Source organism: Pecten maximus, chromosome 17, assembly GCF_902652985.1.
Source record: "Pecten maximus chromosome 17, xPecMax1.1, whole genome shotgun sequence".
NCBI classification, from domain to species: Eukaryota; Metazoa; Mollusca; class Bivalvia; order Pectinida; family Pectinidae; genus Pecten; species Pecten maximus.
Genome location: NC_047031.1, coordinates 29,775,886 through 29,792,179, shown reverse-complemented (window position 1 = coordinate 29,792,179; position 16,294 = coordinate 29,775,886). Strand labels below are relative to the sequence as shown.

Below are 16,294 nucleotides of genomic sequence, written 5' to 3'. Positions count from 1 at the left end.
TTTAACAGACGCACATCTTCTCCAGAATACGGCCGTACTATCTCCGTATGGTTCCCAACGTATCTCTGTAAATTGCTATTTTATTCAGATCCCGCCCCATTTTATTAGAATATCGTTTACATGCCGATATCCGCTGTTTAGTTTCGTAAACGTGGATTATAAAGTACGTTTTTCGTGAGGAAATCTTCTCTACAAGCCTCGATAATTGATTCTATATGTTCGTTTCATTTCCTAACAATACCCAGTAATTGATTGTAAATGTCTGTTACAGCATTTCCACCACAAGATGATGTACTAGTAATTGATTGATAGGGACAGCGGACCGAGATGAAACACAAAACGTATCAAAACAGAATAACGCACCTTGCTTTTTCATTAGGAAGACACATTCCATACGTCTCGTTTCCCACATGTAACTGGATTTGAAATATCTTATCCCATTGATCAAAGCGCAGTATACCATGCACCATTATAAATCTGGATTATGTAATTCACTTTGACAAATTTCGAAATTGGGTAAAGCCTGCTACGGATGTCGACTAATGTATTCCTAGACCAATTTTAAATTCGAACATACATGCATCTATCTTATATTCTATGCCGTATACATCCCCAATCTTCTTGGTAATAAAAGATAAAAACAACTTGGTTTCCATTTAAGCGCCTCCCCTCCCCCTTCCCCTCCGCTTGTCATAAGCCATTGATGAAACCGCTACCGACATGAATAATTAGGGAACGTCGTTAGCAGGGTAATTAAATTGCTCCAGTTGTCAACCTTCTCATCATATGGCAAAATGCACATAGGGACACCGTAAAGTGTTAATCCCGGGGGGTTGGGCACAGCGTAAACCCCAAGGGACGGAAAATCGTGTTGAGTGTCAGCTATGATTATGAAGAGCTACACACTATATACCTCCTGGGGACTAAATGTGTTACGGTTGTCATTACTCACTTTGGTCTTGGTATCGATCAGCAATAATTCTATTCGTCAAATCTTCTGTGTTAAAGGCATGACGAAGAAGTCTTGCTGATCAGAGTTTTATTTATAACTAATATCTATAATCGAAAGATCCCTGTGATGTATTGTAAGAGAGCCATGTCGCTATCCTGATGGCTCAATGGTAACGCACATAAAACAGTCAAACAATGGCGGATAACTTTATATAATATTTATGAATCAAACTGTCTGGCCATAAACTAGTTTATATGAATGACATTTATCCTTACAAATCAAGATGGCGATATATACGGCCAGACAAGGTTGTCATAAATGTAAGATGGCTCTCCGTCAGTAACGGTTGATTTGATTCCCGTCAGGACAGCCTCTCATTCAACATCCTAAACTATCGCCTACTTTATATGATTTAATATAAGAAGCCAATTGGGCCGTACCGTAAATATCCACATAATGTTATTCTTAAAGTACCACAACATGGATTTATATATATATATGACATGTCATGTCATCTCTCATTCTATAAAAAAAAAATTCTTATTATTTACTATATTTAAAAACCTACATTGAATATTACCTTTTTAGATGAATTCCGCTAGAGATAGATTATTTAAATAAATAAATAAATAAATAGAATAATTAATATGATATATAAATAAGTAAAGCATACTGACATTACGAAACCGTAATTTCATCTCAAACTCAAAACTCGAGGGTAATAAACATGACCATGACGTATACAGAATATGAAATATATAAGACAGTGCTATACAGAAAACCATAGTGGACTTGATCACGTGTACATAAGAAAGACAATTGGTGTTAACCTCATAATCTCGTTCCTGTTGATTTATTCAACGGTAAGTGACGGTCAATTTTATATTGTATCTAAGCCTTTTTCGTAATCATTCTCTCCCTTTAAAAAAATCGGAAAATGTTGGCCTTCCGCAAAACTTAGACAGATTAACATATAAAATAACAGACAAACAATATAACCCAACAGTGATGATCAGTCCGTGTATGTCACAACGGTATGATCTAAAACAACAAACAAACTATGTAGCCCAACAGCGATGATCTGGTTTTGTCTGTCACACCGGTGTGATCTAAAACGACAGTTAAAACACCTGTGTTTTATCAGTGTGAGATTAAACAAACTCTTCAACAATTAAGAGGCAGAGGTATTCTAACATTGAATACTACACTAATGTATATTGTTTTGTTTCTTACAGCACGCTGTCGCGGCATCCGTGATGAATGGCGCCGCCCTAATGTTCCCCGGTATCTATAAACATGATAACAGAGATCATGATATCTCCAGGTTGTAAAATTATTATCAGTCGTGATAGAGGTAATTGATTGATAAATTTAATTACACGCATGAGTAAACCACATCAGTCTGACTGTCGCTGTATGATATAATAGGACAGTATTAATGATTTGATTGTAACAACTCGTTATTAATCGAAATCATGCATATCAAATACTTAACGAAAGGGCGGTCATAACGAGACTCACTTATGAAGCGTCATCGTAAATTGAAGAAATTCAATTTTGTCATTTTGGACGGATTCCGTAAAAGTTCGATATAGTAATGATGTTTATTATGGCTAATTAAGAACCTCCCTACCCTAATTTCTACTTTTAAATATTTTAAAGATATTAACATATTTTGCGCTCAGACTCGCCTTTAAATCTAATATAATATATCAGATTTAAAGGCGAGTCTGAGCGCAAAATATGTATTAATTTAAGCACGATGACGGCTCTATAAGTTTAGCCTATATCAGGGTATCCATATAAACATACGTTGTGTTTATTTTGTGCATTTATACAAAAAAAATGTGTCATCGTTTCTTGCATTTTTTCATTAAAGCACCTAAGATTCCCTGACAAATTTCCTCTATCCGACACAGTATCAAATGATAAGAAAAATAATATTGTGTAAATGTATTTGATATACAATTTTGTATGGGCTGAAGTCGTACAAACGAGCTTCGGAAGGAATGTATTGTAATAACAAGGTTCCTATGACAACCATCTTCCGCCATACCTTAAAACCTGTGATTGTATCTTGATATCACAGAAACGTTTGATTTTGCCCCAGGTTTATTCTGCAGTGATATAAAAAAAAAAAAAACGGAAAAGTACAGCGCATCCGTCTGAGACAGAAATAAACTGCAAGTGATAAGGGGCCCAAATGTACAGGCCAGACGTTAATTACTATGTAGGGTAAGAACACATAGGGGAATACCATAGACTCAATCAAACTTTAATTCGAATTCGTGATCGATACAGTGAATCACATTTCGCCTGAGGTTTATTTGTTTGCGTCAATACGCGAGGAGACTCAATCTCAAATTCAAATCCTTCGCTATTATCTGTATGAAAATTGCACCTTATAAACATTCCCGTGAAGGGTACAAAGCTAACAATAGCAGGTATTCCATTAGGGAACCTTCTACGACAGACACAGATCAGTGTTAGGGGATCTTCTACAGACACAGATCAGTGTTAGGTAATCTACGACACACACAGATCAGTGTTAGGGGATCTTCTACCACAGGCACAGATCAGTGTTAACTTCAATGTTCATGCTTTTAAAATGAGATTCAATATGGCTACAATGGTTAAACCGGACATATCATCGTACACGGGGAATACCCAATACGATCATACGGACGAGACGATCATCGAACACAGGAAATACCCAATACGATCATCGAACACAGGGAATACCCAATACGATCATCGAACACAGGGAATACCCAATACGATCATCGTACACGGGGAATACCCCAATACGATCATCGAACACAGGGAATACCCAATACGATCATCGTACACAGGGAATACCCAATACGATCATCGTACACAGGGAATACCCAATACGATCATCGTACACAGGGAATACCCAATACGATCATCGAACACAGGGAATACCCAATACGATCATCGTACACGGGGAATACCCCAATACGATCATCGTACACGGGGAATACCCAATACGATCATCGAACACAGGAAATACCCAATACGATCATCGAACACAGGAAATACCCAATACGATCATCGAACACAGGGAATACCCAATACGATCATCGTACACAGGGAATACCCAATACGATCATCGAACACGGGGAATACCCAATACGATCATACGGACGAGACGATCATCGGGAATTGTCGTGGTTTTCATCACCTGATATTTTAATATTTTGTTTAATTTCTCAAAAAATATAATTGAATTACCCGGTGATCACAATTACAAGTTAAGCCAATTTTAACATATATATGTAATGATCAATTTCATACCCATAATTCTATAGATATTGACATAGAGGGCACATGTTTTGCGTCAATCATTTACATATTTTACTTATCTTTTAAGTAATAAAGGGAGAGAGAGTGGTGAAATATCTCCCTATAGGCTGACTGTTTATATAAAAAAAAACGGAACACAATAAACACAATGACATTGTGTTGTTTTAAACAGTTGTGTTAACGACATCAATGCCTTAATGGAGGGATAGAAATGATAGGAACCAGCGTATCAGAAAACATGACTTCGTTAACTAAAAACATTAACGAAGACAAAATTATCACTGTTAAAGCGCTAACACTTTGTTTCTACTGACTATTAAATAACACTTCCGTGTTATCATCTTCATCAGGGAGAGTGACGAGTACAAGTAACGTTACCATACTGTTGTTGGTTTTATAGAGAGTAATCACAGGGTTGTCACAATACTTATCTACAGAAATTGGACAAGCGTATTCACACGGTAATGTGGGTTAACACAACGTAATTATAGGAATACTGTGGAAGTGGTTCTGTAGTTAAAGTACAATGTTGTCATAGCTATCTAGTATCAGATCGGCGTGAAGGAGATCAGAGGACGTCATGACTGGCACCCCTTTGTCCCAGAGATATAATGATAAGCTTTACAAGCTTTAAGGACAGCTGTTGGTATCAGACAAGATTGAATCACTTTCACAAATACAAATTGTGAAGTGATGGTATCGCGTTTATGATGCGTTTCACAAACTGTGATTTTTTTATTAAATGTACTTTATAAAGATAGTTTTTGTTGAAATCCGTGCAGACTTATCAAACAATTGATCCAGAATTGATATTTTGCCTCATTTATACCATTAAAAATGAGCGGTTATTCTCTATAAGCGATATATAACGGTATCACTTTTTGTATTCAATCCGAGGGTAGGAAACATATCCCCATTGAACATCTATTATTGCTGATAAGCTTTTAAATTCATCTATTTTATAATATTTTCGAATCGACTTTTATCAACATTTACTGATCACAATATTTGGCGCTAATGAAAGCGCATTAATCCCACGTGGTCTGGCAGTTTCCACTCCTTACAAGTTCGACCGGAGAATCGAATCGTACAATTAAGTATTACTGCACTACAATTATATATATGTTATGAAGTCATTATCCATTTCATTTTGGGTCACTTTTACCTGAAAATGTCACAGGAAACTGAGTATCAAACAACATTTTACTGTGTACAGGTATAAACATGTAATGATATTCTGGTAGCTGTCCTTCTCAAGATCTCGGCTGTCCTCAATATCTCAGTTGTCCTTCTCAAGGTCTCAGGTGTCCTTCTCAAGATCTCAGTTGTCCTTCTCAATATCTCAGTTGTCTTCTCAAGATCTCAGTTGTCCTTCTCAAGATCTCAGTTGTCCTTCTCAAGATCTCAATTGTCCTCAATATCTCAGTTGTCCTTCTCAATATCTCAATTGTCCTTCTTAAGATCTCAGTTGTCCTTCTCAATATCTCAGTTGTCCTTCTCAAGATCTCAGTTGTCCTTCTCAAGATCTCAATTGTCCTTCTCAATATCTCAGTTGTCCTTTTCAATATCTCAGTTGTCCTTCTCAATATCTCAGTTGTCCTTCTCAATATCTCAGTTGTCCTTCTCAAGATCTCAGTTGTCCTCAAGATCTCGGTTGTCCTTCTCAAGATATCAGTTGTCCTTCTCAAGTTCTCAGTTGTCCTTTTCAATATCTCAGTTGTCCTTCTCAATATCTCAGTTGTCCTTCTCAATATCTCAGTTGTCCTTCTCAATATCTCTGTTGTCCTTCTCAATATCTCAGTTGTCCTTCTCAATATCTCAGTTGACCTTCTCAAGTTCTCAGTGTTCCTTCTCAATATCTCAGTTGTCCTTCTCAATATCTCAGTTGTCATTCTCAAGATTTCAGTTGTCCTTCTCAAGCTCTCAGTTGTCCTTCTCAAGATCTCAACTGTCCTTCTTAAGATCTCAGTTATCATTCTTAATATCTCAGTTGTCATTCTCAATATCTCAGTTGTCCTTCTCAATATCTCAGTTGTCCTTCTCAATATCTCAGTTGTCCTTCTCAAGTTCTCAGTGTTCCTTCTCAATATCTCAGTTGTCCTACTCAATATCTCAGTTGTCATTCTCAAGATTTCAGTTGTCCTTCTCAAGCTCTCAGTTGTCCTTCTCAAGATCTCAACTGTCCTTCTTAAGATCTCAGTTGTCCTTCTTAATATGTCAGATGTCCTTCTTAATATCTCAGTTGTCATTCTCAATATCTCAGTTGTCCTTCTCAATATCTCAGTTGTCCTACTCAAGATCTCAGTTGTCTTTCTCAATATCTCAGTTGTCCTACTCAAGATCTCAGCCGTCCTCGCATCGTTATGAGATTATTTTTCATGTTTTACAAAAAAAAAAGAAAAAAAAAGAAGAGAAAACATGAAATTTAGCAACTGTACACTTAATTAATAGAAAGGCGCGGCAATCGATAAGGAGCACGACGATAATTTGAAATATCTTGTAACATGTCTACTGTGTTATCGGACACAGAAACAAAATACCTACTGTCCATCTACACATAAAATAAATACGAATTGCAGTTTTAAAAATGCAACTATGTAATCTTAAACGATCGATAAGATATCAGACATGTTGGCGGTTTTTTCTTTAAACAATTTGATTTACGTGCATCGGTTGGCGAAAACGAATTGGCATTGCATGTTGTTTCCCATCCGCCTTTGTGAGTGATGATGTGATTGGTGTATTTGAGACCCTGGTATATAATGTCCGCGTACCTACCACGTTAAATCTGATATGGTTAGCAATTACTTGCAGCATAATATCCTGTCGACCGTGAGCGCGTGATAACTGTCTGATATTTACAAATGTACGCTCACAAAACAAATAGGAACACGGAGATAAATGGAAGGTGTTATATCCAATTTAAGTTGAAGACATGGTCTATTGATAGAGACATTTTTATATTGAGTCTCGTGTAGAATTTCTGGAGTTTAAATCAGTTTCGGGCACGCATGCGTCACGTGAAGTGATTCTGTTATTACCGGAAGTATTGTATTTAGAGAGAACTCTGAACGTTCTCGAGCGACAGAGAACAACGGAAACGAATGAAGAAAGCATATATGGAACAACTGATTGGGGGAAAAGCAGAAGAAAAACGAAACAAAAACCACAAAATGGAAAAAAAAACAAGGGAACAAACTGATAGCTGATATAATAAACAACATTTAATATCTATGGAGGAATAAAAATAAAAAAGACAACTGGTAAATGAACACTTATAAGGGCTTGGTTGTTTTTTGGTTACTGTTTAACGTCGTTTTAGTTCAGTTAAGTCATGTAAAGACAGTGTCCACTGAAACAGGGTCAAGGCCATTTTATATAGCGCTATCCAACTGAAATTCCATCCCGCATAAATATTTGTATGCTTCTCGGTCGGTCCATTAAATTGATTTCTGAATTTACCACTTAAATCGATGGCGAGTATCAAAGTCAAACAATTTGAATATATTAGTACAAAATCACGTGAAACATGTTCTTATTTTGAAGCCTATCTATAATGGAAACTTCTACTTTCACAAGAAAGACATGTAAAGTACAATCGGCGCAATGTAAAATACAAAAAAAAACATGGCGCAATGTAAAATACAAGATACACGTAATTGGTGCAATAAAGACATTCATGATATGTTATACCATGAAGGTCTTTGTGGTGGTTTTTATGTCAACCCCACTAAGGCTAGCATAGGTTCTTGTATGTTTTTATCTACATTTTTATATTGATTGTAGTTGCCATTATTGTATGGGTGCAACTACTTTGCAATCATAAAAAAATATTTCATGTTGGAAGCCACTAGGTGGCTTTCTCAGTAATAAATTTAAATGTCACCCTGGTGACTGGCCATTTCAATGTCATACACTTGTCGGAGTTATTCTTGATATATGTGGAGGGGCATAAAACTCCCTTTTAATAAAACCGATATTATTGGGGTAGAAACAGGTCACACGACTCGTGAGTTTTGGATATGGAGTTTATTTCGCACTCGTAAGTTATTTTTTTAAAGTTACAAAAGACACTCGCTAAAGTTGGTGTCTTTTGTAACCTACTCGATTCCGTATACAACAACCACTCCTTGTGTTACCTCTATATATATGACGGAGAAGACACCAATGCATAATACAAAATAAATGAATAAATAAAACACAATAAATAAAAGAATAAATAAATAAGTAAATAAACAAATAAATAAACAATTAAATCAATAAGAAATTAATAAATAATGGAGGAAAAGAATGTTCACCAGAAGAGTACTACTACCACACATCGTATGATACATAGATTTGCACAGGCGTATATCATTCCTGTTAAAACGTATCTCTGCAGGGTTTATCTACAAACCTCATGCGGTTTTCATTCTCATACGAGATATTTATTACTTATGTTTATTTTCCCTCGACAAGAAATGTTATAAGCTCTAAAAAGAAAGAAACAGATAAGCTTTGTGAACACTAGCTATAAATCAATTAGCGGCTATTCACGAACGCCATGTTTTACAAGCGCTTGAATAACTACGCTCTTGTGGGATATATATATAGTCTTTTGAATGTTTGACAGCCGCATGTACATAGCACAGATTACAGTTTCCGATCCCCAAGCTTTCCCTTCTGAATCGGTATGGCGCGTACAGTTTCTTACTCAAAATGCCACTGTGTGAATGATTCCTATAATAACTATTTTGTAAGAGTGGTATTTCTAGTTACTTTCTGATACTCATTAAGTACAGATGTGTCATAAACTATCGAAAATAACACTTCTTCTACGTGCATGTAATGTAAACATTCTGAAGATAACTTCAAAATGTAAAGACCGCAAGTTAAATGTTGTGAAGAAATATTGACCAGATGTAAGCTTCTTGTCTTTTAATGAAGCATTGTGTTGAAGTAAACGTATTTTTTATCATATTAAAAATAATTTTAAAAATCTTTTACTGCCGGCACAAAACAAATATGCTTTTCCTGATAACGAGTATCAAGGATATAATCATGTGGTAATAAATCAGACACAAAATATGATGGCGAGAAGTCAATAGTCCCAAGCCACATCTTTATTCTTCATAATAGCAAACTACAGCTTCATGGTGGAAAAGAGAGTTTTTTTTTTAATCTTAAAATCGCAACACAGAATGTGTTCTGTCGTTCACGTCTAAAGCTGAGATTTTGTATGATCAGTTGTGGATTATATAGACTACATTTTACAACTTGTACTATCTGGAGGGTGGGGGGTTGGGGGGGGGGGGGGGGGGGGGGGGGGGGTACTCTTCAGGGAGGGATCTGCTTAGTCATTCCACCCACCCAACGCTGTAGACCTGCTTAGTATATTATTCCACCGAACTCACAGGAGATTAGAGACGGTATAAATCGTATTGCCTGTGGAACATCTGAACCTATGATATTTGGACATCTTTGATACAAATTATAATACATGCATAAACGAAGACAAATGTATAAAGTTTGTCTTATAGCATTAAGTAACTAGATCCTAAAACTTCATTGTTACATTATCAGAGGAACTAAGAATACCGATGTAATAACCAAACCATGGCTCGAACTCAAACTCGATTAAACATGGGCAAAATATAAACAGTATTTCAATACAGACTTCTACAGAAGAACAAGGAGGATAAGACAAGAGGTCCCGGAAGGGTAAGCTCTTCTGCTCCATCGACATCATCCGTTATACAGGTCTAGGTCACAGCGACACCCGCCATAAAAAAAGTCTAGGTCACGGTGACACCCGCAATACCAATCTAGGTCGCACTGACAACCGCCGTACAACTCTAGGTCACCACGACACCCGCCATACAAATCTAGGTTACGACGACACCCGCCATACAAATCTAGGTCACCACGACACCCGTCATACAAATCTAGGTCACCACGACACCCGTCATACAAATCTAGGTTACGACGACACCCGCCATACAAATCTAGGTCACCACGACACCCGTCATACAAATATAGGTCACCACGACACCCGTCATACAAATCTAGGTTACGACGACACCCGCCATACAAATCTAGGTCACCACGACACCCGCCATACAAATCTAGGTCACCACGACACCCGCCATACAAATCTAGGTCACCACGACACCCGCCATACAAATCTAGGTCACCACGACACCAGTCATACAAATATAGGTCACCACGACACCCGTCATACAAATCTATGTCACAGAGACACCAGTCATACAAATATACATGTAGGGCAGTGACACCCGCTATACAAATCCAGGTAACGACGACACCCGTCATACAAATCTAGATGACTACAAACCCGTCATACAAATATAGGTCATGACGACACCCGTCATACAAATATAGGTCACAGTGACACCCACTATACAAATCTAGGTAACGACAACACCCTTCATACAAATCTAGATGACTACAAACCCGTCATACAAATCTAGGTAACGACGACACCCGTCATACAAATCTAGATGACTACAAACCCGTCATACAAATCTAGGTCACGACGACACCCGTCATACAAATCTAGGTCACAGTGACACCCGCTTTACAAATCTAGGTCACGACGACACCCGTCATACAAATATAGGTCACAGTAAAACCCGCTATACGAATCTAGGTCACGACGACACCCGTCATACAAATATAGGTCACAGTACCTATAAAAACCTGTAAAATACACAACAACAACATTCCTAATTCTGCACCACACTGACATACGCTAGGCTATATATCGCGTATATTTATTTCTGTTTGCGTAAAGCAAACATAACATGTAGTACAAATTAAAAACGTATCTTTGGAAAGGACAGACCCCTTTTTCCTGTTATGTAATGAATGTCTGTTAACGGTATGCGGCCACAGGCCTGTTGTAATCGACCCGAACCGGATTTCTCATAAACTATACCCTGCACAGTTTAGTTTTGACGTGAGCGTTCCGGTTGATTACTTCAAGTTGTAAGATGTAACTCTCCGATATTTTAAAACTCAAAACGGAAACAGATGGCGCGCATTGCTGATGAAAACTGACGTGCAGATATGTAACCTGGATATTTCAATTTGTATGTAAACATTAACAACACCTGGGGATTAAATTGACACCAGTATTTATGCTGATATAAATCTTGACACGGACCAAATTGAAAATATAATAGTGAATGATGATTTATAGGAACAACAGCAGGATATTTCAGTAAAGAAGATGCAGAATTTAAATTTTAGACAACAGAAAATATTAATCACGATATCACGTATGTACATTTATTCATGGAGGGGATATCTAGTTTGGTACTTACTGCACGAGTGATGCGACACGTGCATGCATGTTGGATCCGAATGTATGTTCTTCTAGATTCTCAGAGTAGACGACAAAATTTAACAGTAGACACTATAATCTTTAAGAACAATTTGTGATAGCTATAATAACATACTTGCTGTAGGAAGTGGCAGCAATCATATTACACTTAAAAAATATTATCGCTGAGAAATTCTTAACTTCATTTTCATTCTTTACAACATATATACTATAAACTTCATTATCTCGATCTCCGATAAGTCGAAGACTTTTTCATGACCCCACTACATTCGAAATATCGAGGTTCGACTGTATATATATATTAATCAAATCACATTAAAGGGTTCCTTGGATATATATTATATACTCATTGGATATCGATTGGTAGAAAGCTCAGCTTGTTAACTTTAAATCCCCGAGGGTAACTGCAACCTCTATGCAAAGTCTATATACTGAGAAGAGTTGAACATTAACTCACGGATTTGATTTTAAGTTATCCGTACAACATTACATTGAAAGAATTGTACGATTAAAGTACCTTCCACTCCTTATTCTAAAAATTGTTCTGACCGATCATAATGTATAAGCGTTTTAGAAGAAAAAACAGGATGAAGTATCAAGATCCATTAAGAGCGGATCATTTCGGTACCTTTAATGTCTCTAGAAGCCAGGAATCAGAAACAAACATCTTCACGATCATGATACAGCTTACCGTCACTTAACAGGTAATTAGGGTCAATAAATGTTGAGCAAAAAGGTAATAAACAAAACAACATCAAACACCAAAGAGACATAAGAGTAAAAGTATGTTGGTTCACACATGTCCTTACTTGATAAATGTGGGTACGTTTAGTCATATCTTATGGTGTAGACCGACGGCTTTCATATAGTTCAGAATTTTGCATACGTTACCTTTTTCGAATAGACGTTTTCAACATCTTATAGAGAATCTAGTAGGTCTTAAATCGATACAATCAAATAAGATGTTTTAAACGGTTAACGGTGAATTGCATTGGGTACACCGAGGTTTATATTTATGCTTCAATAGATAAGAAGAAGAAAAACTTTTACAAAAAAAAAAAAAAAAAAAAAAGCAAACACCAACAAAAACAATTGTCAGGACGTCCCATAGAAGTAAAGCATAGAAACGAGTGAAATAATGAAAGGAAACGAGCATTTAAAACGCCTTTATTCTACAGTCACAGACCCAGAATCAACATGCAGGTGCTCCATTTTGATTATAAGAAATGAATCACGTAACTATATAGATTATTTTTAACATTTTGAAGGAAATATTGAGAAAACAGACACACAAAAATTAACACAGGTTGATTAAAAAAATATTATATATATCTATTTGTTAAAAAGTTCCAGACGTCTGCGCTGGCTGCCAAACTCCGTAAACATATCGGTGAAGTATAGAGATTGCTCCATTAGGCCATTAAGTAGATCTCACAGCCACACACCCTCCCGGTAATTATTCAATAATAATGTGTTATGTACGTTATCAATCTTCCACCGCAGGTACATTTTCTTAAAAGTCTGTTTAACTTCGTGTTGGGAAATGTAAATATTTCAATCAAAATATATTTTTTCAAGATAATGACGTTAATCAGTTAATTTTACCTATATAAAAGCATTGATATTTTAACAAAAGAAGGGAGTAAATATTTATTTGAATTATTCAAAATAATTCAAAGCCATGGATTTTAACATCTTGGGTAGGAACAGGTTAAGTTTATCATTGTCTGTAGAATTTGATGGAAGCTGTTTTGGGGGTAATGGGTCAAGGGAACAATTTACGTCTGAGACAAGATATTAAAGGATTTCTGTTTATTGAGTGTTTACGTGATATTTTCTGTCAACAACATCCCTGTGTGTTTTTTGGGGTTTTGGGAGAATTCATGTAATATGTTATAATTTTAAATATGATTATAAAATAATCCCGTTTGGCACAAAATAAATGAACATTTAAATGCTGCAGACATATACTTACAGTTCTGAAACAAACTTTTATTTAAGTCTGGGAATCGGAGGACAACACACTGAATATATCAGAAGAGTGAATTTGGAACCGGCGGACGACTTGTATCACGAATTCTTGAAACAGGACAAATCTTGACAGTCTCAATTTCAACATAACTTTGGGCTTGAACAGCTGATGACTGTTCGGTCAACAGTGCCAACTTCTCCAGCTCCCTTTGTGAGTATTAACATTGACTTTAGTGAGACATCGTTGAAAAGAGTGTTTATTTCAATACCGTGTTTCATAACAAGTGATACAATCCAAGGTTGGAGCTGCAATTATTTGAGTTTTGAGAATTCATTTTCAATATGATTTTAATCAAATTCACTACACTGATCACATTGCTACTTCTTCCTGTAAAGGGCGATGACTCTAACCGAATATGTGCCAGCGATGTTGTAATAGAACGAAACATGTTGGCGATGAACCTAACTATTGCAGATCAAAAAACGGAGATATGTGCACTCAAAGCCCGTCTCGAACGTCTAGAGCGGCTACATGACGTGACGACTTTACCGGAAGTAAATATGAGTACCACTACTGAGATGTGGGGTGTTTTTAACAAAGATTATTTTCGGACAATTGCATTGAGTAAAGATGAATTAGATACTATCAAACTCTCAAAGAAGCTTTGTGAAGAGGGATGGGTGCACTTCCAGAGGCAGTGTTATTACTTCAGTAAACGTAAACGGTCTTGGGACAACGCAAATACTTCATGCGAGGACATGGGTGGACATCTGGCCACAGTCGATAGCAAAGAAATCAATATTTTCATTCGCAACTATAGAAGCCGATTTGTTCGTTTTTGGATTGGCGGAAGATCTAACGACACAAACTGGCAATGGGCCGGAACCGGAAGTGCTCTAGAATACACAGCCTGGTGTCCGGAACAGCCGGACGGAAAGGGTGTCCTATGCTTATCGTTCTTAAAACTTGTGCCACCAGTATGTTTTTGGACTGACCGGAAGTGTAGATACCGCGAGGCGTACATATGTCAGCGTCCGGTTAAAGCTCTTTAAATTTAGTGGAACCGGAAATTTGTGATGCATAAATCTGCAAGCATGATTTTGCACACATAATGACGATGGGAACTTGACATGATTACACTACTGAGCGTTTGTTACTGGTGATCCAGATAACAATTCTCTCCAGCTAAGTATATCCGCGGACTGTTAAAGCTAACATAGGTTGCGGTGACATAATTCTTTAATCATGATGCGATAGTCGTTTACATTTCTGGATGTTATAAATTGTGCGTCTGATATCGTTTATGTCACTATGGTAACCAAATTGAATCCAGAAGAAAAGATTCAGTGCATAATCAATTTTCGTAGTTTTATTTTTCAAGAATTGCCAACTTGTTTCTTTTGATTTGTTTTCGCATTGCTTCCAGATAACCATATTTCAGTGATATATGTTGTTTTCCCATGTGTAAGTAATACATATATATTTATGTATATATATATGATTATAGTTCGCTATGCCACCTCAGACTAGTGTGTCTGAATCAAATTTTGATAGATGTTTGTTAACGTTAAACTTTAATGCCTATTGGAGAGCAAAAATCATATTTCCGGGCTTTTGACACGTTTGATCGTTATTTAAGGATTTATTTGAATATATTATATATTGTTATGGGACGATGAAACAAAAACAAAAGAACAAAAAACGTAATGTACTCTAAATAAACCGCGAAACTGTTGATGATGAGAGTACGCTCCATAACACAAACATAAAAATAAACATAAACATATATTCAAGTTAATCCATATAATTTAATATATACCCTGCAATAATTCATTTAATTGTATGGACTCGTTTCTCTTACAAATCATTACGCTGCTCCATTCGCCAATCAAAAGCGATGTTATAAACGGTGACGTCATTTATATGTTATGGACTGATACATGAAACATACATTTCTAAGCCAATGGAAATGCCTGTTACAAACAAGATTTATTACCATCATAGAATCATAAGCAGAACAAAACAAATGAGTTATATTATATATATATCCTGAAATGAGACTCTATTTATTAGTGTGTTAGGTATGTTATGTTTATATGCATAAACTCGAAATTAAAGGTAGGCTTTTAATGTGTGTGTGATTTTCAGCTAAGGATTTAGAGGGAAAAAAAGAAAGGATTGATGACGTTGGATTTCCTGACAAAGGTATATTATGTAGTACATAAGCTACATCACTAGCAGCAATACCTTCATAATAGTATCTGTATTTTATATATCATTTTTGAATTCCTAGTTTTTTCAAAACAGTATATTTAACATCAATGCCGTATGATGTCCCATACATAGGGTTACATTCACTATAGACCATACACTGGCCACCAGCCCCTGATATTTTTGTTTGAATTGCACCAATAAATTCTAATTAGATTATCTCCCACTAGCTTCTAGAATCTAATATCCTTCATACCCAAATAATAAAGGTCAATTTTAATTATAATTTTCACATCCTAAAGACAGGGAGCCAGTCTATATGGAGGTACATTTTTCATCGATGGTTTGTTTAAATGTATGCGATTAACACTTGATGTCTTTGTTAGGCCTGTAATATATATATTTCCTTTTCTCAATGTTTGTAGCAGAATGATTTTGATAAATTAGCCTCACGACATTGCCCAATTTCTCACAAACAACTTGTATG

The 16,294-nt window shown here is 36.3% G+C and overlaps 2 protein-coding genes across 2 annotated transcripts in view; one reads left to right on the top strand and one right to left on the bottom strand.

The window, feature by feature from the left end:
• The window catches only part of LOC117315776 (atrial natriuretic peptide receptor 1-like), a 349,153-nt gene that overhangs the window by 185,694 nt on the left and 147,165 nt on the right, over positions 1–16,294 (bottom strand). The gene's annotated exons all lie outside the window — the stretch shown is intronic.
• Positions 13,608–14,954, top strand: LOC117315777 (type-2 ice-structuring protein-like). Its single transcript, XM_033870137.1, has one exon. The coding sequence runs from the start codon at positions 13,938–13,940 to the stop codon at positions 14,646–14,648; it is 711 nt and encodes a 236-aa protein (XP_033726028.1). The 5' UTR covers positions 13,608–13,937; the 3' UTR covers positions 14,649–14,954.